The 24,637-nt window shown below is 35.3% G+C and overlaps 1 protein-coding gene across 2 annotated transcripts in view; it reads right to left on the minus strand.

Moving 5' to 3' along the window:
• Positions 1-3,775: 3,775 nt before the first annotated feature.
• The window catches only part of LRCH2 (leucine rich repeats and calponin homology domain containing 2), a 53,428-nt gene continuing 32,566 nt past the window's right edge, over positions 3,776-24,637 (minus strand). The window contains exons 12-21 of one of the 2 annotated variants that reach the window (XM_074834644.1): positions 24,045-24,113; positions 21,887-21,935; positions 20,692-20,808; positions 17,410-17,454; positions 16,903-16,953; positions 15,804-15,861; positions 13,674-13,786; positions 12,444-12,581; positions 12,079-12,156; positions 3,776-10,928 (exon numbers count right to left, since the gene is read on the minus strand). In XM_074834644.1, coding sequence (XP_074690745.1) covers positions 10,809-10,928; positions 12,079-12,156; positions 12,444-12,581; positions 13,674-13,786; positions 15,804-15,861; positions 16,903-16,953; positions 17,410-17,454; positions 20,692-20,808; positions 21,887-21,935; positions 24,045-24,113 — 838 coding nt within the window. In that variant the 3' untranslated portion in view covers positions 3,776-10,808. The remainder of the gene's footprint in view (positions 10,929-12,078; positions 12,157-12,443; positions 12,582-13,673; positions 13,787-15,803; positions 15,862-16,902; positions 16,954-17,409; positions 17,455-20,691; positions 20,809-21,886; positions 21,936-24,044; positions 24,114-24,637) is intronic. The other variant, XM_074834645.1, reaches the window with a different exon arrangement.

Raw genomic sequence — 24,637 nt, forward strand, 5'->3', positions numbered from 1 at the left:
GCCAAAAATCACAAAATTATCACTGTTGGCAGAAGTATCTCCATTTCATCATTGTATAAATGTTTTACTGCAGAAAGAACAGAATGAACTTACCATTTCAGTACACAGTGGAACGTGCAAGCTAGACACATCGCCCACCAAGTAGTGGAGGAGAACAGCTTTAGCATAAAGATTATTTGTAATTCAATACTACTTACCCATTTCTAAATGGTATGGCTTAAAGTTTTCAGAGATAATCCTCTTATTTATTGCTTGTGTTTCTTTGGGGCTGGAGAATACATGGAATGTGGGATGGTTTGTCCTATCGAATAGTTTTCAGAAGTTCATGCACTTGGAAACATGCTGTTGCTTTACTTTGTTTTTCTTCTTCTGATTATAGGAGAACAGGAGATTCTAGAGATCAAAAGCAAGTGGATGAAATGAACAATGTCTCATCAGTTCATGACTTCATACCTATCTGGAATGTCATATTAACATAAATGAACATTTACTTAAGATAGCAGTATTTCTCACTCAAGCTGCAAAAGGATTTCAAAAAACCACTAACCTTAGAGCAGAAAAATATCTGTAAGTGCATTAGGAGAAAAAGCAACAAACCTCTTTGGAATGCTTAGGAGAAGGAAATGTAATGTAGCTCTATTTAACAGTGTTATGGAAGATAAAAATAGTAGTATGTCATTTAGTGAGACAACTTACCACTGGCACTGGAGCCATCTCCTGTGAAAGGATAAGAGTAAGGGAAATGGTCCTCTGGAAGGTTCACACCTTAAACTCACTGGAGTAGTGAGCCCCAAGACCTCCGACAACCACCTTCAATAGACTTTCTTATATACAGAGGAATGCAGTGCGACATGCAAGTGGGATAGAAAGGTATCAAGATGAAGATGCAAAAAGTGGTGGCCTCCTGCAGTCCCCACACTGACACAAGCATTCATAGCTGTGTGCTAGGGCGGTGGCAACAAGAATAGTCCCACTGCACCTAACAATAGATGCATTGTTAGATATGAGTTTAGTTTTTCTTCCTCCTATGGATAGAGTAGTAGAGGTGATTCTTTATCACGGACGTTGCAACAGAACCAGGTATATAAGCAGAGGCCCTGCAGGATCAACTAACACAGAACACATGGTTTTCTCTGGGTGAATTCTTTATCATTTCTCCAACTTGTGATTATTGATCTACAGATCACATGCACACACGCAGTATCTGTATGTATATATGAAAAGTTGTATGCATTCTGGTAATGAAATAATTATAATAAAACCACAATTATAATACTCCAAAGATAGGTTTATTAAGTTGCTGAAAAATACAAGTATTCCAGAAAGTTTGTCACATTTAAAGGTTACCTAAAAAAACCTACAGAAGTTCTATACAGTCTAGTTGTTCCACTTCCCCACTATAATGAAAACTATGTTAAGATGATACAAAGTCAAACCTTTAATAATCACCTGTGAATTTCAGAAAAGTTTACATGTTCTAATTCTTGTTATATTGCCCTTACTAGTACCTATGAGCTACTGTGCTGAGTTACGCATCGTTCAGTTCTGAAGGCAATGTGTTATAGCTGTGAAAACTAGATATTCATATTATAATCTACTCTTTGGCTATATAATCAGAATATTATTAGCATGAGATTTCCATTATTAATGAGGCCTAACTAATTAAAACCACAAATAATTACATACACATTTTGCAAATAGGCTTAATCTGCTGAAGTCACTGAAACATTAAACTTCAAACTTTTAAAAAACATATTCTTGGAAGGGTTCTAACAGCCATTTGAATGACAGTTGTAGCCACTCAGAGTAACTGATTAACGTGTTTGAACACAGAACCAGAAACAGGAGAATTCACTGAAGCTGTGGATGATGAACTGAATTTTGATTACACTTTTTTTTAAAAAAAAAAAAACCTCTCATACCGTTTCCACAACCTAAGAGTATCAGAACAGCGATGCTAGCCTGGGGCACTGTAGACATATCTTAATCAGAGGGGAAAGTCAAAAGGCTAAAGTCATAACAATGAATCTTAACCAATGCAAACCAGCAGCTGAAGACAGCAAGATGTACCACTGGTCTGTAAGCAGGACACTGACAAGACTGTAAAAGCAGACACAGCATGAGAACAGACATCGCAGGTATCTGACAGGTTATAGAAGGAGATGTAGATTTCAAGCTTGAACAGAAAACAAAAAGTTCTATTTAGCAGTAGTTCACCATCTTTGATTTAGGAAATAGAAGGTGAATAAGCTCAGTGTGACACGTGAAAAGGTTGCTGCAGTCAGCAAGACCTATACAGACCTAAGAACTACTGAAAAATCGCTGGGTGGAAGAAGCACTGCAGTAAAGAACTGTAAAATTTGTTCAGTGCCATTAGTTCACAAATCCTGCTGGAATCAACGCAGCCTGCCAGCAGCAAGCACCTTTACCAAGGCAGGTGTTGTGAACCATGTATGTTTTGTTTATAGCTGGAGCCTGGCGTTTACAAAACTTTTAAAACCTCATGACTCAGTGAAAAAAGTCCATGTCTGAGTCATATTATCCACAGTTGATAACCTAAAGGCACCCTGATCAAATGGACCAAGCTCGAATAAAAAAAAAAAGGTTACACTGCAAAGCTTCATGCATTTTACATTTCTCTCAATACATCTCATGTGGAAACTGCAGATCATTTTTGCTTCTACCACTTTCCTTATTCAACAGTGACCTTCCCCATGAAGACGGTCAAGGAAAAACAGGAATCTCATGGTTCATAGAGTCCAGCCCGGAACAGAGGCCTCTGCACATGGTACCATTCCCCCTGTAGACCTGAAAGGCTTTTTCATAAGAAGAAAGTTTTCTTTATAGCTGGGAACTAAACAGACTCACAGAACATTTCAGCCACACACCCCTCATCAATAACTGCAAAAACAAGTTCTGTTTAGATGCCTTTGTCAAGGGACGGTGTTCACTTTATTTGTAATGCTGTTCCACAATTTCTGCTTCATACTCCCAAATTGTGCTTCATCAAGAAACAAAGAAGAGCTGGGTGCCTGCAGGTGCAGAATGAAGTCTCACAGGAAAAAAACACCTCTCAAAAGAGAATATTTACTTTCAATAATCAGATCTAGTAATAAAATTGGCCAGATCTTTAATACAGAAATAAATTAAGGTAAAATCAATTTTATCATATAGAATTCTATTTTAACCTACATTTGAATAACCTAACTAGAGGTCCAAACACTGGCAGTTCTGTTTCCCTAATGCTGGTTCTAGCAATTAATGACTTCAAACCACACAAAAGGTGATCTGTGCTACTGTCAGACTTAATCCAGGGAGCAGAAGGGAAGCACATCACCTGTACAGTTTCTGTACTGGATTAAGCTTATTAGCAAGATTCAAAAATTACGTTGTTCTGAATATATATGCTATATAAGACATTGGGTGGTTTTCACATTGTGTAAGACAGGAAAGTGTGAAAGTGTATGAAGACCCTGCTACAAGTGAAGGCATCTTTATCTTCACGTATTCTCACCAATGATATCTGTTGGTCAAAACCAAAGTCCTAACATACTTCATACGTAAAAGTGTCCTGTATTTCCTTGGAATAAGAGTTAACATTTCTTTTGTTTGTCATCACTACAAAAGAACCTATTTGCTGATATGTAATGAGGCAGGTCACTTATCTACCAAAATGGCAACACAGACATTTGAAAGAACATACAACAAATTCTCATTATTTACTATGAATATATAAAAACTGAAGTGAAATCAAATTGAATAACTTGACTACATGAAAGTTATGAAACAGTTTGTATTTTATACACTGAGTATGTACACTGGTCTTGGAAATGTGGGTTTCATCCATGCAAATTTAATACAAAAAACTATTTACAAAAAAGTAACAGTAAGAACATTTTTCAGAAGAAACATATATGTTGGAAGCTCCAGCAATAATGAAAGTCCTGAAAAAAGACTTAATACAGTATTGTACAAGTAGACAATCTTCAGAAGTGTGGAAGATGCACTTTACAAGAACATGAAATGCAAAATTAAAATGCACTATCAAAGATGTTGCAAGTATATACACAATTTAAGCATCTATTTTAAAATGATAACTCTCCAACTGTGCCTCAGAACTACTTCTGTCATGTCCTACACGCATTTACATATCGATAATTTGGTTACATTGTATTTTCTGAGTTTTATAATCACATTACAAAATAAAATACTGAATACCAACTGAATCATAAAGCAAACACATTTTCCTTGTTCTACACTTTACATAGTAAGTATTCACATTATTTCCAATGTAATCCACCAAACAACCCTTTTGCAATGCCTGCGTGTATGTCCCTCATGGGAATCAAAGCCTTGCATTACCTGCTGGTGCAAGAGACATGAACAGTTGCAGCTAGGAATTCCCACAGTTGCAGCAATGCTTAATGTAACACATCGATTCAGTAAACACAACTGTATTAACATTTGCATGTAAAGAGCACAGTCTTGCACATGCTCCAGAAAGCATATTAAATACTGAACAATGGGAGTTCCCATGCCAGGAATGGCATGACTAAATCCTAAACAAATACAGCAATTCTGGAAAGATTTCACTGGTTTGCTTGTATTTAAAAGTGAAACAAAACAAAAAGTATCCTTGTGATTATTTCCAAATATTCTCTATTTGACAATCTGCCTTCATAAAACTATTGTGAAAAAAAAGTTATGTTTGCCTTATCTCACATAATTTTGAAAGAACTGAGGAAATCCTCATTAGCGCCAAGAATTCATGTTGAATGACTGACTTGATCTAGTTCAGTTACAAAACTATCGAGGGAAATTTTGTTTTCACTGAAACGATAGAATCATTTAGGTTGCGAAAGACCATTAAGATCATCACGTCCAACTATAAACCTAACACTGCCAAAATTGAAAGCTTCCCAAAACATTTAAATTTCCTGTTAGTTTGAGCTACTCTTCTCCTTCAATATTTACTAATATACTAAAGTAGTTCTGGAAAAACTTTTTGGTTTTGTTTGTTTTAAGATTAGGTTTCTAAAATGTGTACTGAAAAAAATCACAAATTCTTCTTCGAAAGCATAGTTGGCTATGAAACATCTGAACTAAAAATGACTGATTATGTCATTTTTATAACAACTTGTGCTCTTTCCATAGAAATTAATCAGGTAGCTTATAGAAATTTTGCTTCCCTTTGTCTCCCATGTTAAAAAAAAGAAAAACATCAAAACCAATAAGGGAACAAACACTGCACATAACCACAATTTTAAGATAATGTGTTGTCAGAATTGTACTATGTGAAATACTTAAAAGACAAATAAAGCAAAGCAGCATTTTATTATGTAAGAAACACAGGAGCCAGAACTGCTCCTGTGAAGTGGCAAGTTTAAACTAAAATTCAGTTAATCACAAATGTTCTCTACTTTAACAGTCAAGATCAGCAGAAGTTTTCTTCACAGGAAGAGAATGATTTTTTACTTTCATATTTATTTTTCCAAAGAGATCTGTGCCATAAAATTCCTGGTTAAAAAATACAGTTCACTCTTCCCTCCATTTGTAAATGAATTACGTGTATAGCACAGTGTGGAACAAGAAACAGGATTACCGTTTTGATTCACTCACGTGAGAGGACAAGTGACACGCTAATCTGTTAAGAGTCATGGTGCAATTTTCAGTCAGTGAAGTTCTGTAGTTCCTAGAGCAAGCTTCCTCTGTCTCACTACGTGGTTCTTTGCTGGTGAAAGTTAAATATCGGTAAATATGTACTTATCTATCACTCTCAAGTTAAGTTACTGCTTTCCTTAGCATTTTTATTCAGATTGCAAACATCTGTTTGAAAGAATTCTATAGCCTATTCAGGAGGAGGCAGCAGCATGAAGCAAGGAGGTGTTTCCTTCAGAACTTGCACCACACAGGCCATTCTTGTCATTACAAAGCCAGATGGTAGTGCAAATAGCACCAGCTATGTACAACGTTCTCTGCACCATCAACCACGCTTTCTGCAGCGCTGGGATAAGAGCTATCCAAATTATACAATCTTTGTGAAAACAAAGATGCCAAATTTCTTGTTATTGTAACCTCTACAGAAAGCTCCCTGTACTTTAGGATCCGCCTCCCGTGGCATGAAGTAGCTACAAAACATCTATTTCTCTACTAAATCTAAAGGCTTTTCACTGAAGTGACTCAATGTGAAACCAACTCAGAGCACCCTCTGCTTGGACTTTGCCCTTCCCATTCCTGGTCTTAGTGACTTTATTCCAAAGAATTGCCTGCAAACAGGAAATATTTAATGAGTTTTGTGTATGCTGGGGTGTGTTTTGTTTATTTGCTCTTGTTTTTCAAGTCACTGTTTAATATGATGTACCTCTTGAAAAACACATACATTAGCCTGACTTAGTGAGGAATAGGAGAAATTTGATTTGCCAATAGAAAATCATCTCCTATACGCAGAAAGTGCTAAAAACTCCCACAAGTTGCTTTGAGTTGAAATCAGCTGAATTAACGTGCTTTATCTCTGCACTTGTATACAGACCAATTCCGACCCAGGCAGACTGCAGCTATGTTAGTTACAACAGCTACCTTTCACACAAGCATTTAAGAAATCAGCAGAAGGAAGAAGTGTCAGACCACAGACGCCTTTTCATTTTTTGTTTGAATTTGGCTACAGATTTATGTCAAAATCTGAGAAGACTGCTGCTAAATGATAGGATTTGAAATAGTTTTTAGTGCAGTAAATAACTGATGATAGACCTCACCTGCAATTTTGTGGAGGTGACATACCTTCCCATAGTATGAAAGCTGTGCTTCAAATTTTTACTACCATCTTAATACTGTATACAGCAGATCAGAAAATTTGTATTAAATAAATGAATCAGAGTATATTTTACAGCTTCCTTTGACTTACCAGAGACCAATATTTTACGTCAAGAATTTGACACTATACCTTTCTTAGTGTCAAACATGTTTAAAAGCCATGTTTGCTATGGTCTCCACCTCAGGTGTTCCATAAATCAAAAAGGTAAAATCTTACTGGAGTCAAGAGCAAAACTTGCATTGACTTTAGCGAAGCTAGGATTTTACTCAGAAATTCTTATGATTCATGTCATAGTTACTTATTGTTTCAAATGTATTCCTCCGTATTTTATGATAATTTCAGTTCTTGGTTATATTTTGGAAGGCCTCCAGATATATGAGTATAGATGGTTTTCTGCATTTCCAGCAGTGCCCCAGCTAGCACACTGGATTAGCAGTATTATATAATAGATGTGAAGCATTTCTGAGATACTGTGTGGGAAGTCACCACATTTTACAACAATTATTTTAATGCCACTGCTTTAAGATCTCAATATCTAGGACATTATTGCTTAAATGAAAGATCATTCATGTGTGACATACTGCATCCAATGACAAAAAATACACAAGGCCAGAAGCCCTGTCAGTATGTTGATTCACTCTGTAATTTACAGTTCATACCCCATTATTGCAGTAACTTTGTATAGCATTCACAATAACAAAAGCACCCTAGTTTACTCCTAAATTTATTAGGCAAACTTAATGCAGTTTCCTAAAGCTTTTACTGTTGACTTTTCTTCACATCCAAAGCAAAAACTGAGATCTACAACAGGAATTGGGCAGACCTCTGTTTTAAATCATCCTATCAGCTGTACCTAGTATTGGCATTGCATCCTAAAGAAAATTAAAAAAGGATATCTCAAACACACTAAAGGCTGATACCAGGAATTCTGGAGTCACAGTTCACCAATGCCACTGGAGTAATTTCTTAAAAAAAAAAAAGTAAAGAGGAAGGAGGAAAGGGGCATGCAGTAATGAACAATGTAAAGTCACTAGATCTGTGAACAAACAAAAGTAAGAAAGAAGATGATGGGAATCAAATGGAAAGGAAGAAAGGGGATAGCTGGCAAATTCTTGTACAGGGAAGACAGCAACAATTTCCACACGCTGCTTTAAAATTGAAACTTAAAATGAAAATCTTTAGCATCTTTTCTGCAACTGCTTCTAAAAAAATCACAATGGGAACAGCCAATTTTAGCAAGCCTTTAGATCATTATTATTTGTAAAAGCAGCTAAAGAAAAATGAGAAAAGATTCACCCAGGCACACTGGACCTTTTCTCAGATTGCTCCTAAGGATACCTGAAGACCTTAATCTTTGCAATACTAAAAAGGAAGCCCTGGAAGAATCATGATTATCCTTCCCCATAAGCATGAAGAAGGCCATAATAAATTCCAATGAATGGCAATGCAAGATTGTTTCTAGCAAGTTTGTGGGGAAGAACAACTCCGGAGCACTAAAAACAAATAATATGCTATTTTAGTATTTTTCAACTTCAGAGACACAGTTTAAAATGAGTACATTAATTTCATATCCAGTTTTCAAGTTACTTAGGAAATAAGCTAAGCTTAAACCCCCCCCCAGTAAGCATCTGGCATGCTACATCAAGGGAATTATTAATGTTTACACTGCAATATAACTTTATAAATTTAGTTCTAGTAGGAAAAAAGTTACTTTAAGATCAAAAAACATTTAAATATGAAAATGAAATAGTAGTGTAGATCAGTTTAAGCCAGATAACTGAAAGTGATAATTTACAGTTAGCAATTCTATGGCTAACACACTGAAATAGAACTTTTGTTGTTGTCAATACCACAGCAAGGAATTGAAAGACAATGACTTACTCTTTTTGAATGGTTGTGTTCTTCAAATGCTTAATGAATTATATTACTTTTTCATTTTAGTCTTAGCATGACTTTTCAGATACTGCCTTTAATGAAAAATAGAGATCGAAGTTGTTAAAATGAGTACTATGTGAATAATTTAAAAACCAATTGAGAGATTTGAAATACCGTATTTCAAAGGTCAAAGTAATTCAGTTTCCTTAAACAAGTATTTATGTAACCTAAGATTTATATCTAGGACTCTGCAAATTAGGTTTTACACCAACCTCTCCATGAACTGTGTTTTAATAAAACACTATATAAACAAGAGTGGTTTTTAACTATTACACATGAATCAGCTTGTTTCAATGGATTTAAAAATAATGTACCTCTTTAAAAAAAAAAGAATGTTGGTTATTTTTCCTCTCAGCTATTGATTTTAAGGACTGTAGTAAATGAAGTAAGGAGTAAATGATACCCCTCCCTCATTCTTTTATGAATTATATGGGGTCTTGATCAATTGGAAAGAACAGAATCAAATCTTGTTACATGCTTGGCAAACATACCCCTCCATTGAAATTAACCTAGCCTGAAACAGAAGACCTGTGACAGTCAGAGCTTTTTTCTTTAATTAAGCTACCTATTAACAAAGTACAAACTAATGCAAATAGATTTATTACTAAAATTATGAAATTTGCAACTTGGAGAACTCAACTGTGTATGGTTTCATAACGTTCTCAAAACACTGAGAACTGTGCAGAAGCAAACAAATACATAAACTCAGAAGTTTCAGAAAACCACCAGGGTGGAAGTTTTTCTTTCACATTTATCCAGAAAAATCTAATGTCTCAGCACAGTGACATTTGTACAAACTGATTTGTGTGCTATGCCACACTTGTGTCAATTACACAATAAATCCCGTAAACACTAAAAACACTGATATTTCCCAACTAAATTATGGATATACCTGTTGTAAAAATGTAACGTGAGATCAGGAGCAATATTACACAAAATCCTGAAAGTCACAGCATAAACCTGAGATTTTGGCAGTTTTATCAAAAGGTCCTAAATTACTCTGTATGCATCACTAGTCCTTATGTCTTACTCACTGTGTGTATTTGTCCCAAACAAAGAAAAGTAGACAGCTTTTTCTTGTCCAACAATACATTAAACCAAAAGTGATTAGGTATTATCAAATTAAATATCATAAATAAAAAGTATTTACAGTATTTTCTAATTATTAGACAACAAAATAACCAATTAAATTGTGCAACAAACTTAAAACACCCAACATCAAAAATGTGAAGTATTACTTAAATCTTCACGTACTGATTTTACAAAAAACTATTAAAATATTTAAAAATTTCCATTTTATCTATTTTAAACAAAGAAATTTCAAAAATGTTTAAGACTATTAAGAGTTATCAATTACACAGGCACTTCACATGTAAACAATCTACAGTACAACTGAAAAAAATATTTGGCACCAATCTAGAAGACTGGAAAAACCCAATAAAATGTGTCCTTTTCCCATTGTATACTGTTTTGTGTAATCACCATACACTCAGACTAAATACTGGCAATGTTAGAAGTGTGTGTTACAATCAGGAGTGCAAAAAATAAAGAACACAAATATTAAGCTTTTTGAGAGTGTGAAAGTGGATTCTAAGTGATCAGTCACACGCATTTTTACCATCATACCATCGCTACATTTTTGTCTTACCTTTAAATCAATCGACTGACTTGAAAGATTAAAGTGAGGGAGAGTGTGTGCTTTGTACTTCTAAATTAAATTCAAACAACATTTTCAATGTAGGAAAAGAAATCCAGCATTTAACTGTAACACTGAGATGTTAAATGGCAGCTTTTAACTTAAATTAACTGGAAAGACAACCTGATGCTACCACAATCTCTTTGTGCATCCAACTACAAAAGAAAAAAATAATAATTATGTCCTTTTAACTGTTAGCTGACTCCAAGGCTTTCACATACAACTCCAAAGTACGGGTGTCTACAGCATCTGGACAGATATTAGTTTTTGATGGCTTGGGTGTTCCCATGTAGGAAGCTGAACTGCCTCAGAGCAATCCAAATCAACAGATCGAATGGTAAGTTGTCTAGCTTCCAAGAAGTCATGTCACATGGATGAAAGCTGAGATACTTTCAACGCAGGCAATTCAAGCAGAGCTTGAACTGTGAGGCCAACCTTCACCAGACCCCTTTCCTCCAGTATGTGATGAGGCAAGCAAAGTCTCTCCTGCAAAATAAAGCAGTACATGTATCAAGATTCATTCATTTTTTTCCCCAAGACAGGTAACCAGTGCATTCTCTCTTAAGTCACACATACATCATTAAGACAGTTGCACAGAAAACGTCTTTGGCCTTAAATTTTGCATGTGGTTCTCCACAGTGACAGAATGGCCAGCAACTAATTGTATCTAAGATGTTTGAAGTGTTAAACATCAGCAGATACATAAAAGACTGCTAATTTCATAAAGCCAAAGACTCTGTTTCTTTTCATACGCAGAACAAGAAAACCAGGCTGATGAGCAGTTAGCTCAGTGGCCTACTTTCCCCTTCTCTCATTTTGTAGGCTTATTACCAATTTTCCTTTGGAAGAACTTGGAAGTGCTAATAGACTGGGTCCTCAGTAATGAACCATTCCCCAAGAAAGTCATCTTTCAGTTTCAAAATTCAGCACGAGCTGGACAACCTTTCCAAATGCTAACTGGTGTTACATGTAATTCAGGAGGTAAATTTTAGCATCTCAACTTCTGAACGGCCTGTGGCTCCACACTAGACAGAAGCTGTGGCAGAACAGTAACCCAGGCTTCTAAATCCATGAACTAATTTTCTTGTTGCGCTAAAAAGGTCGGTCAAGGGATTTTCTTGTCTCTCGTAATATGCAGGAAATTATTTTAGTTTTTTTCCCCTCATACAGGGAAGCAAGAGGATGAACTTGAGCAACAGAAGCATGAATAAAGGGCTGCCACTATGGCCATGCTAAAAAAAGATAACTAATCAGTTAGGCTACGTATTTCTATAATTGCAGGATTAGTCCTTGGCAGACACTGAAATTCATGCCAAAGGGAGTTTCTAAACTCAAGATTTTCAAATATTACAACATCATCTTCTCGCATCAGTTCTTTCGTTTAGATGATAGTTTATTTTACAAGGAGGTCAGTATTATTTACACTGTAAGGAACTGACTACAAATCCATAAAGTAGCTTCCTCAAGTTCATGCCACAGGCCAGAAACGGGATTTCTTTTCCTATCTTCAAGATTACTGGTCAGTAATATAATCACTATTTCTCCCTGAATAAAAGCGCCCCACAAAACTCAACTTCAGTATTTGCTGATATTTTCTGTGGTTATTAATAATAAGTCAATAAAGCAATTAGTATACCTGTGGAACGCCCAATTTTTTACAAGCATCAAGAAAGTTTTCAACATTTCTTCGGCACTTTGCCATACTGAGTTTAGGCTGTAAAGACAGGATGTGAGATCATCATCATATATTCATGAAGGATTGTATATTTCTGATGCAAATTCAGTTACAGTTGATAAAACACAAAACAAATTCTATGAAGACTCAATATATGAAAATAGCTGAAATTAAACTTCTGAGCCTCGTTTATTGCACCGTGCAGAAGAATTAAAGTGAGGCATGTAGCCAATTAATACAGTAAACACCATTCATGATATTTTAGTATTGAACTTCACAAGCTTGTTTTCACATAAGATGGAACAGAAGTGAGATAAATGACTTACCACTGCTGGCGATGGTACGTGAATGCTGGCAACAGAACGTGGCCTTATGTGATTGGCTAAATGGCAAAGAACTACTCCATCCATCAATGCTGCTCCAATGTCGTCAGGCAAAATTACTTTTAACCTTGATTCAAGATTCTGTTAAAAAGTCCATAAGTAAGTTACTTTCAACATTAGCTAATTTTTAATTTTAAATCCAGGGTATTTTAAAGGATTCACTTTAAAAAGGACATTATTGAAGTGAAGTAAATGTAGTCAACTGACACTTTACTGAGTACAAATGTCCTTTTCTCTTTATCATTAACCATACATTCCCTTTGCTTTTTTTTTAATGATGCAACTATAGACACTGAGAAAGACATTCAGCCAACAGCTACCATGATACATAACCCTCAAAGCCATATGATGAACTCCCCTGTTATAACAGGAAAGCACAGAATTTAAGGACAGAAACATCAGGCTGAATACTGTTAGTGTGCAGAATTTGTGGGTTGAAATCATACACAATTTTACTAGGAGGAAGAGGGGGAAAAAAGAGGGGAAAACCATTTTGGGCATGGCTATTTCACTTCTGCAGATGACAGTTAAATAGCTGAGGAAAGCGTGGCCAAGAAGTTCCCACACTTGCATTGCAAAGTGAATGCTTTTTCCCACCCCAGCAACAAGCCTCAGGAAGTGAACCAGACAAGACAGAAACAACCTTCATGAAAGTCACTCCCCCAGGATTAGCACTGTCCTGGAGAACAGAGCTGCCTAACTTAACTGTTAAATACCTTGAGAACAGAACTATACAGAAAACTTAGTGGAAGTCTGAAATTTACATCCCATTCAGTATTGTATAATTTGTAGCAACTTTCTACACTCAAAAAGCATTTGGCTATTGAGAAGACTATGACCATCTTTCTTCAAATAGCAGCAAACACAAGCAGACTTACCGTCTCCCTGGGAAAACCTAAAACTTCAGAAACTGAGAAAGTTTTTTTAAAAAATTTATTTTTCATTTCACTTCATTTTTCAGCTAAAAAACCCATTCCATTCCTGGTTGGTGTTTTGATTGGACCAATGTTGGACCAGTGTAGCCTGTTACATGAAATTCCTCAGGAAGAAATATCACTACAGAGATGCCTTTGCACAACCGTAATGATTTGCATGCTTTTATTATAAAGGTTTAAATTGTGGTACAGAGCAAACTAAACGCACTGCACCCATATAGTAAATAATGGTACATACATTGCGAAGCTGTCTTATTTGTTCCCTTTCTTCCCTTAAATGCTCCATTTTCCTCCTCATTGTAAATCCAGGATCGACAGCACCATAGTCCTGGCGCGATGCACGGATGAAAGCTATTAAACATTAGTGAAGTTAGTTTTCAGAATTCAGATTAAAAAAATATAATGACTAAAAACCTACCACCAAGAATAAAAATGGGAAAAATGCTGCAGAACTTCTCAGAACAAATATATTTAAGTATCCTGATGTAAAAGATGCTGTCTATGAAACTTTCAAGTAAAATACACAGATTGTCTTAAGTGCAGATGACTTGAAAAATATGGAGACAGAATTGACTTCAATATTCAAATATCTGTTTGAGATATACAACTTCATTTGCACTTTTTAAAGCATATCTTGCAATCTAGCTTTGAAAGTATTTTAATTGTGGTTTATTTTTAATCAAGTATAAAGTCTTTACGGAGTCTAAAAAAAGGACAGACCTCCCTGATAGAACTTACAATGAGACTTAAAATATATATACACACACATAGAGGCATGTGTGTTAGGTGTGCATATGCAGAGACACAACGATTGCTTATTAAAGAACTGAAAAATATGAAACATCACATCTACAAGTTCAGAGTTCTTTAAAAAGGAAGTCTGTTAAATAATTACATTCACTTTACTATTCATGGTCAGAAAGCCTTAAAATGACAATTATATTATTTTATAGAACACTGGCAAATAAAAACTCTTCTGTAGCAATACCACTGCATCCTTAAGTATTTTGTCCCATGCTTCTCAGTCAAAAAAAAAAATTAAAACTTACACCTTTAGAACTTTCTGTGTTGTTTCTAACAGTCTGGATTTTAGCAAGAGATCTAACAATCAAAAATGACAGAAATTTTATAGATAGTCTTGAAAATCACTGCTCTGATTTTATACATAAGAGTATGTGGTTTGTATACAGAAAAATACAATTCTATGTTACCAGCAGTATCTATGGAAGCATCTAAAACCACTAAAATTTTGGCTTGTAACTAAGAAAGAAAATGCCCTTCACTTTCCTAGAACTGAGTGAAAGGGGTGCTGCTGTTTCAGATGTGAGCCAGCAGCAGCTCCTAGGAAGCCTACTACCCCACTGTGAAAAGATGGGCTGAAAGTCCTAACAAGCCTGCTTCCTCTTGTCAAACCTGCACCTTCCTGCAGCCAAGGACGTAGATATCTCAGAAGCCTCTAAATGATCACAGCCAGGCAGGCAACTAACCTAACTATCTCTGGCAGAGATAGTTTCACACAAGTGCTAACAAATCTGAAGTGACTTAGGGGCCCTGAAGAAGCCACTTGCATGACCTCAGCCAGACATCCTCTACTACTGAGGGCTCACAGGCTTTGCTACCATAAACACTGAATGAAATTAAACTGAAGAGCTGACACCATTCTTCCTTAATGAATTTGCACAAAGACTGTTCCCTTAAAAACAGAGAACAGTGGTATTAACTGGGAAAAGGATTTCACAATGGCTTTTCCAACCTATGTTTTATACTGTTGATAACTGATATTCACAAAGACATTTGCAAACAAAAGAATACTGTAACTAAAAAAAAAAAATATTATTTCAACCTAGATTTCAGAGGACTGAAAGTCTGCTTTAGTCAATACAGCTTTCTTACAAGGGTATGGCAGAGTCTTGGAAGAGTCAGGGTACAAAACACTAACCCGTAAAACTCCTGGCAAAGCTCTGCTCAAAGCATCCTTTCATAGGACAAACTACAAAAATCCACTTCTCTTGAAAACCTCCCACCTCAGCCATCAGGTCTCAAGAACAATTGCATGCTGTTTCCCTGTTCTTTGACAGTGACTAAACATGCACCAAATAAATCAGTGAGGGAAAAAAAAATTAAAAAATAATTTTAAAATCACTGCGCAAACTTGGGGAACTTTCAACTACTCATTTGCCAAAGCAGCTGTCTATGGCTTTCCCAGTACTAGACTTGCAATAAATATGCTGAGTGGATTGCTGTACTGTGGCATCTCTTCATATTCATTCCAATTCATGCATCTGCTATCCTTACCGTCTATTCCAGCCCAGAAAATCTGTTCTATCATGCTATGTTAGAGAACAGCAGCTGGGGAACAGCAGCTTACCTGACCTTGGTTTGAGACCAAATGGACCATGAGTGTTACTATCTGTCCTTTCATAATCCTGTTAAAAGAGACAAAGTCAATTTTCTTCCATTCATTACAAGAATTAACTTTTATTCCCACCAAGAAAGTGTTTAAATTATTTTTGCCTAAGAGAAGTGAGTCCTTCTGCTTAACTCTAACACACTTTTGAAGGGGACAGTATAAAATAAGTAGGATGAAAGTAACCTCACTATATGTAGATAAAATGATCTTACTGAGGAAGAAAAGCAGCACCACATTAACTAAAATCTACTCCAAACCACTTCAAACTACTGCAAACCATGTTGTGAACAGAGTTCTAAGCCAGCTGTAAGCAAATGCAAATATCTTCCCAATGCTTAGCATCAAAATATTTCTTAAGAAATGTTTACTTTCAATTATGAAGATCAGGTTTTTCTTATTTCACCTTCTAAAGAAAGAGATGTACTCGTAATTTGGTATGTACATGAGATATCCTTATTTCAACTCATTTCACTGTATTTGGAAGATGTTCTCATTCTGTTCCCACAAGTTCCTTAGTGACATGAGGTAGAAAATATTCCAGCCCCAGTGAGACTACATGGACATTCCTTAAAAAGGAAAGCAACCAGTGAATGAAGCTGCAAGGCTGCACCACAAAGGTGACAGCCAGAATCGTAAAGGATGAAACTCCCTAAGAACTGTCAGTACCTTTGGGTTCCCTGTGATATATAAAATATTAACTACAAGTTTTACTTAAAATCCTCTGGATGGTTAGTGCATAGGGGACGCCTTCAAAATATGGCAAATTTGATTCTTGTTTTATTAACTGTTTTCATTAGGAAAGATGAGACAAAGCAATAAACCTTTCTACACACCAGTCAAAAAGAAATCTAGGAGAGATCAGATGGTTGCAAAGGTAAACCAAGTTGTCATATCTGTCTCTAGTTTCTATCTATTTATGAATTTTTATTTTGATGAAGCATTTCTAACTTCAGTTTCAAGGGAAACTAACAACTTTGTATCTGCATGGAAAACCTGGTGACAAGTAATGCACACAAAGAAATGTCTGTTGAATGAAAAACAAAACCACAACTTGTACCTCAGACGACACAGGAGACTGTGGGGACACATTAGTATTATCACTGTCTTGCTAAAAAGAAATCAAAGAGATGAAATTATAAAAATGAAAATTATGATTTAACAAGAAACATGAAATTATGAAATACACAATACATGAGACATGCAACATTTGCCAAGTATGTTGACAAACTGGCAGCAACTCAATTTAAAAACATGTAAGTCAAGGAAACATTGTTCACTGTTTGTGTCAAATACTACCTTTACATTACGTCTGCTTGACAGGTGAATTAACTTTCCTATTACTGAAGCAAGTGAATGTCCTACTTTTCCCCAGTACACAATCTTGATGACTTTTTTCAAATGAAGCATTGTAATACTTATTTCTACAATGGCTTTGGAATGCAAAGTTTGTTTGCACGTACTCAGCCAGTGTTCTCCAGTTCTGTGACTGTGGCTCACAGGTGTTCATAAAAGACAAATGAATAAAATGTTTTCTTAAATACTTTACACAATTACTATTTCTCACCTCATCATTTTCATTTCCACTTGAACTCTTTCTGGAAGACTTATACTGCAAAACACACACAATTATTACTTTAAAATGGAAGTATGGTTTTCATTTGAACTAAATGGCTTGATATCACTCAGATGTTACTTATTACTGGTGAAGCTGCTGAGGAAAAAAACATGTTACAGAATCAAGGGAGCAAAGAAGAAACAAAACAGGAAATGAACATCTAGTCCCTAGCTAGTCAAGATCTCCATTATGTTGATGAGAGGGTAAGAGCATTTTCAAACTAAATATTTTCATAACATGAACTCTGACTGCATATGACAGTTGATCCAAGTGAAAAGATCTTAACAACTGCTACTCTGAAGCATGATTTGTTAGAAAAAATTATGCAACCTGTGAGAGTTACTTTTATAGTATATTTTGTTATGTAACTTTAAGATTGCTTACACTTTGAGAGATTGACCTGACATTGCAAAAAATTAAATTTAAAAAAATAAATCAAGACTTCCTTTACAACTTCAAAGCCTGATCACATCCTTTTATCTATTTAAGATCAGCACTTTTTTCCACAGGTTGGTCTGATTCGTTGCACACTGCCTTCACCAGTGTCCCACTTCCTGATTATCCTAAAAGTGTAGGAAATTGAGGTACTGAAGGAAGAAATTTATACAAGTGGTATTTAAGAAAATAATTGTATTTCATTGTCTCCAGAGTAAGTGTACAAAAAATAAAAAACGCCACATAGCTAAAATTAAAAAGATCCATCACTATAAAACTCTGATAGGTGCGTTGTGTGTATGCAGCTGGCCTACCCATCTTTGTTATATAACACATAACAGGCTAAATTAAGAGACTAACTCTGGAACTGAAAGGATGGTTCTCCTTCAAAGATTTGACTTTTAGGGTACATATAGGTTTTACTATGTATGCCTAACCTGCAACTATGTTCTTTGATATTAATAAACATGCAAACGTACAAAGCTCTTAGAGAAAGTTGTATTTATTAGTTATAACTGAGCACTGTTGGACTGTAAAACTGAACAGCTTTACAGAGTTGAATTTTCAACAGTTTTTGAACTACATGCTGAACGATCCTGACAACAATGATGAACAGCAGCTCTTGAAAATCAAAGTCTAGGACAAACAGCCTTTGTTAGCTATCCTACTGCCGTTCATTTTCTGTGTAAATTAAACACATCTTTTGAAGAGTGATTAAATAAAGTCTCAATTGTTGGTTTGTGGGATTCTTTTGTTATTATGGGTTTTTTACTGGTTTGGGGGTTTTTTTGTGTTTGTTTTGAGGAGTTTTAGGGAGGGTTTTGTGGATTTTTTTTTTTTCTGTTTTTGTTGTTATTTTGTTTTTTTTTAAACTATGCACAGAGTACAGGTAGTTCTGGGGTCAGGAAGAGCTTATTACATATATCCATGACTGGGTATTTCTCTTCTTAGGTATATTTCCTGTAAGTTTACAGTACAAAGGAATATATTACTTTGGCAGCTGATAAAGCAAAGCCTCATCTTCTATGCCCTGCAGACCTTCACTGCTGACTTCTGTTTATACAGGCCTTTGGCCAGTTCTGTGTTCATGTTCTTCCACCATAATTAACCATATCAAAGCTAGCACATAGTAATTATTTTCCATTGTGGATATGCTAGTAAGAAGTTCAGCTAGGATGTAGCTAGGATCCAATACAACTACAAACTATTTCAGAAAAAAAAATAAAAAGCATTTTGGTTGATAAAATTGTCTTCAATGGTAAGATTCTTTTTATATACTTAATGCAACAAAGATTTCGGGTTCCAGAGAGACTTTGGTGCAATACCACAAGCAAAGGAGCTCTGATTCTCATGGGCATTTTCCTACCCTTCTGTGGCACAGTACAACTGCACAATGAAATATATTACATGTATAATAAAGATGCTCTATAAATACTTCTAGATGCTGATCCAAGTAAATTTTCCCCGTTCTAATGACACCCGTTGCAGTAATTTGGCATGTATTCTTAAGATAGTAATGTTTGGCAGTACAGATATTCAATGAGCTTTTTTGCCAAGAAAACATGGGCACAATATGAATTGTATTTTCACTGGTTTCTCAGAACAGCAGTGGCACCTATTTCTTTTTCCTCCAGTTTCCCATGGAAGACAGACTTCATTTTACTTGCTTATTTGCCTTGTTTTTGCAAATGAAACTCATTCATACAGTATTTTTTGTTACTGGTACAGCCTGCTTAATTCACTTTTGAGACATGTCTATAGTTGTATGTAATATGCTGTCAGGTATTTGCTTCCATCACAGAGCTCAAAACTGAAATCTGTACTAACATTTAGAGACATCCTTTAAAGTTATGAGGAATCACTAATGCAGGTCTTCCATATTGATAGCACAGCTGTTTAATAAGTTAAATGACTGAATTCTGTTTTACATAGAAGTTTCTCCCCTTCCTCTCAAAGGCTGCAGCGCAAAATTAATTTAGGGATTAAAAACCCTGGAAAGAAGACAACTCCATAAACTCTTCAAGGAAAAAAAACCCCAACAGCTTCTGTAATCACAAGAATGTATCTGAGCTGTATGGCACACACAGTTTTTCCTAGAATTTAATTTGTTTGAAGTTCCCTAGCATTTCATAAAGATGCTTGATGGCAAAGACCCAAGAAACTAATTTAATGAGTGACAAATTTAATTTTAACTCAACCTAGCACTGGTCAGAATTTTCCTATTTCTCAGCCATACCCTGTAACGAATTTTATCTAATGCTGCTATAACTTCTCATTTGTTTTTGTAATAAGCAGACACTGACATCTAGTGACCAATGATACACACTACAGCAGCAAAGTAATACAGAGAAAAATTTTCCTCTCTAAAATGCAAATCAATACAGTAAGAACCAAAATGCATAAATCATTCTTATAACCACACTGCACAAAAAGGTACTGTATATTTTACTTGCACTACCAAAAAAACCCCCAAAGCTCAAAATGGATGGGGAATGACCAATGACTGAAGATTAGTTTCCGGCTTTACCAGAAGACAACTGTAAATCACTTCCTTTTTTTTAAAGGATAAACAAAGTCTTCAGTCGATTTTTTTCTCGTGATTTTCCTACACATTAATCTAAATACATATATGTATTATTTAAATCAAAAGATCCAAATAAAACAATACAGGTTACATGCAAAAATTAAAAGCATGACAACCTTTGAGGTTTTCTTACCTTTACTTAGCTATATAGTTTCTTCTACTCTCATTTTAAAAAAAGAAATGTGTCATCCACCCACACTCTCCCCCATTACCTTGAAATACTCTTTTCTAATTTGTTTACTTCTCCTCCTTTCTTCATTCTGCCAAATCACTGGCTGTGTTTCTGGCCAATACTGCTCATCCATTGAATCCTTCTGGTTTTCCAGTGGCTATAAGGTTCAGAAAAATTTCTACGTAAAAGGTAAATATACCTTGTGTGCATCAAAACATACTATTATGAACTAGATTTATGAATTGTTTGCCTCTCAATCTAGCTTTATGACATGAAAGTGTTACCAGTCTTGATGGTGATTCTGGCAGAAATCACTTATTCCCTTTCAAATCCTAAAACATATAGGCACTGAGCCTAATTTTTTCAGGTATGTTAGGAAGGCACCCAAGACTGCCATAAATAACTTAAAATAAACAGTTAGAAGTGTTGTTAGCCACTAGCATATCTAATTTCTCAATCTGAATACTGACTGCACAGGAAAAGGATGACTACAAGACAGTTTAAGAATTTGTCTGCTGGTCCTGTCTAAAAGGTTATACACATCAACTAGCTGTAAAAATAATCTCTCTTTCAAAGCATTGTATTATGCAACATATTCTGAAGAGATAGCTAAAATAGATTTATTCTTAAAATAACAATTAATATGTATGAATATGGCTATTTTATGAAAACTTAAAGCAGACAATCTGAAGACACCATTTCATAAGGCTAAAACCCCATTTCCAACTATTTCTTCATATCAGAATATCAGGCCACTTGAAGCAATTGTAAATACCTGATGGATTAAAATCTAAAATAATAAAAAAAGTACTCGCTACAGTTTCACTGCAATTTTATCACACCATGCAAGCTTCTCAGTGAGGTATGGGGAATGAAAGGCCTACATAATTCAAACGATTTAGAAATTAAAAAACCACATTATCATGAGGCAACAAAATTTATAAGTAGAGAAATACTAAAACCAAGTAAGTAAAACTTACTAGTTTCAAGATCTTAAAGCTAGTACCATATGCTCTTAAAACAAAAGGCCTCCATTACACACAACTCAATATCTTGAAGCATAAGTTCTTCAAAAGTTTTGTATTTTCCACAATTACACACATATAATAACTGTAAGCAGCTGTATGAATGTGTAAAAGCTTTCTGCCAGAAATACAAAACCAAATATCAAAATCAAACAAACAAAAAAAAATCACTCAAATATGAAGCCACCACATTTACATTTGAATATTTACCTGCCAGCTGTATGGGGACACTGGGGAATTCACCTCATCCGTTGAGACACTGGAAATTAAGATAAGAGGCATTATGAAATTTACTACTTTTTCATGTAGTTTAAAAACAAGTCATTTTAAAATATCAAAAAAGTGAACACTTAAAAAGCAGCTTCTCTGCAGCACTACAGTATTTTTCAGCTGCCTGTGTTGTATAAGGATGTTACAACCTTTTTACTAAAATCTCAAATCCTATTTCACTCTCCTTTACCCTATGCTATCAATAGGTCTTCCACACTACAGTACTTTATTCAGATAAAGCTTTTTCTTAACCATGTTGATCTTTCAAGATTACTAATGCTGTTTTGTTTCTCAAAGCAACCAATGAAACATTTTGTTCAAAGCTGACAAAAGATCTATTCTTACAACTTTTGAAAGACCCACATGTTTAGTTTCACTGGTAGTTCTATACAGTAGAGTAGAAACTTACACTAACAGGGAAGGAAAAACATTTTTAGATGGGACAATGAAACTGCAAAATCTCAAAAAATACACTCTGCAACATCGTCTGCCTGAGATTATTGAAAGTTCTCCAGAAAAGATGTTTAGATTTAAAGTAACTTCAATTTTTTCCTTCTAAATCTTTCTGTGAAATTTGCTTCACATTCTGACAGCTGGCTTAGAAGCTGTGCAGTGTACCAAAAGGCTAGTAACTGCAGATTGAATGCAAGCAGGGCATAACAGCCTGAGCAATTATATTAAATCCTAAAGGGAAAGCAACTAGTCGCTTAGCTTCTATTACTTTGTATTCCTTTTCCCTCCTTTTTCTTTGTTTGCCTCAAACCAATAATGCCATTTTTTAAAGCTGTTAGGCATAGGAAATTTGTCTGAATCATGTCCAATAGCTTGATAAGCAATCCAGTTGAGAACTGCAGGAACTGCAGCAATGAATAAGTTGTTGATAACTATGTACCTATTAACTGTGACATGTTCTATAAGTGTAAATTCTTTAGGGAAATGACAGTCTTTCTACTCTATGTTCCTTATGCAGTGTGTGATTTGGGTTCCTATATATCAGTGCAATAAAACAACAAATAGCCTGCAACATCTACCTTCTCTTGTGTGCACACCTCAAAATTATGGAGGGGATGGCATGGTTGGGGTTTTTTTGGGGTGTTTTTTTGTTTTGTTTTTAAGTCTCATAACTGTTTCTGTTTCATTAACAAAACGGGGAAAGGTAAATTTAACCTTTCCTGGATTACCTGATAATATAAAGGCCTGACATAGCTGTACACTACACTAGGTGACAGCACCCCAAAGAACAGAAAGTGTATGTTAAGTAATCAAGGACTAGAAAGTTCCAAACGAAAAGGAGTAATAGTTGCAGCATGGCTCATGTAACCACAGGACATGTGTGCAACTAGCTCTTTAAAACCACAGACACCAGTAAGAGAGAAGACAGTCAGAATAGGATGTATCACATTGAAATATCTACACTGTGTCTTAAAAGAACTGATCTAGGATTCCTTAAGGGAGGGAGGTCTGAAAACTTGCTAAGTTCTCTCTCACCCAGTAGTCAGAAATGGGAAGCTGTGATTTCCCAATTTCCTAATTTGGATATTTTTGTTGTTAGTTTGTGATGGTCTTTTAATTCAAAGAAAGAGCATAAGAGTACAGCTCCTGCAGACAATGGATTCCTCATTGACACATCTTTCACAAACAGTAAAGGTTTTGCAGGCTGAACTCCCAGCAACAGCTGTTAAGAGCACAAAAGGACTGCCAGGGAGGAAAATTTAGATGCCTAAGCACAGCTACAGTGCCATTTTATGTAACACAATCTAACACATCTACACAGGACTTAACTATGGGAGACCTGATCTGGACTGGAACTGGATATCTAAAACAACACTGAATGCCTATCTTTAGGTATCTGAATTGCTGCCATAATCAGACCCACAAATTAGTTTCTGGATGATATCAACTTTCCTAAAGACTCAGAAGAACAGATACTTTTTTTTTATCTGAAAGAAAGAAGCTCAAGAACAGATTATTTGTGTAGCTTCTATTTCATCTTGAGCTAAAAACACTATGACAGAAGGTGGCAGTAGCAAAACAGAATAAATATGAAAATTAAATGAATACAATATTGAAAGCTGTGATAATTTAAGTATATCAATACCATTTTTCAGATTCCATTGGCTGCTTTGGCCTGTTCCTTGTGCTTACTGAAACTGAATGATTAAGAAGCCTAGAAAGAAAAAAAATAGATATTTATTCAACAGCTTTGTAGTTGAACCTTTTTCTTAGAATACGTGTTACTTTCACTGCGTAGTATCTCCTGCAAGTAAAAATTTTTGAACATTAAGGTAACATTTTCCATAAAATTAGAATATGTATGTGTGTACACATATGAAAACCAAGCCCAATCCTGCTTCTATTTAAATCAACAATATTGTTTCCAGCTCTTGAAATATTTCAAGTTCTGAATTTTAAGGAAGTAAAACTTGATCATAACTCAAACCAAAATGAAGTCTCCTCTTATTTTTCTCCCCAAATAGATACTATTTCAACTGATCTCACACCTATGTAAAGTTTTGCTGCCCTCAACACAAAAGGCCCTACTGTTCACTAAAATTAGAAGACAGAAGATAGTCAACCTAATGCAGACAAGAAATGATACACAGATTGAGCACAAGAAGTCAGTCCATAGGAGCAGGTAAGAAGACAGCTGAGTAAGAAACACTAAGTACAAAGGAAATGCAGGGAAAAAGG

This window comes from Strix aluco, chromosome 10 (assembly GCF_031877795.1).
Source record: "Strix aluco isolate bStrAlu1 chromosome 10, bStrAlu1.hap1, whole genome shotgun sequence".
Taxonomy (NCBI): Eukaryota; Metazoa; Chordata; class Aves; order Strigiformes; family Strigidae; genus Strix; species Strix aluco.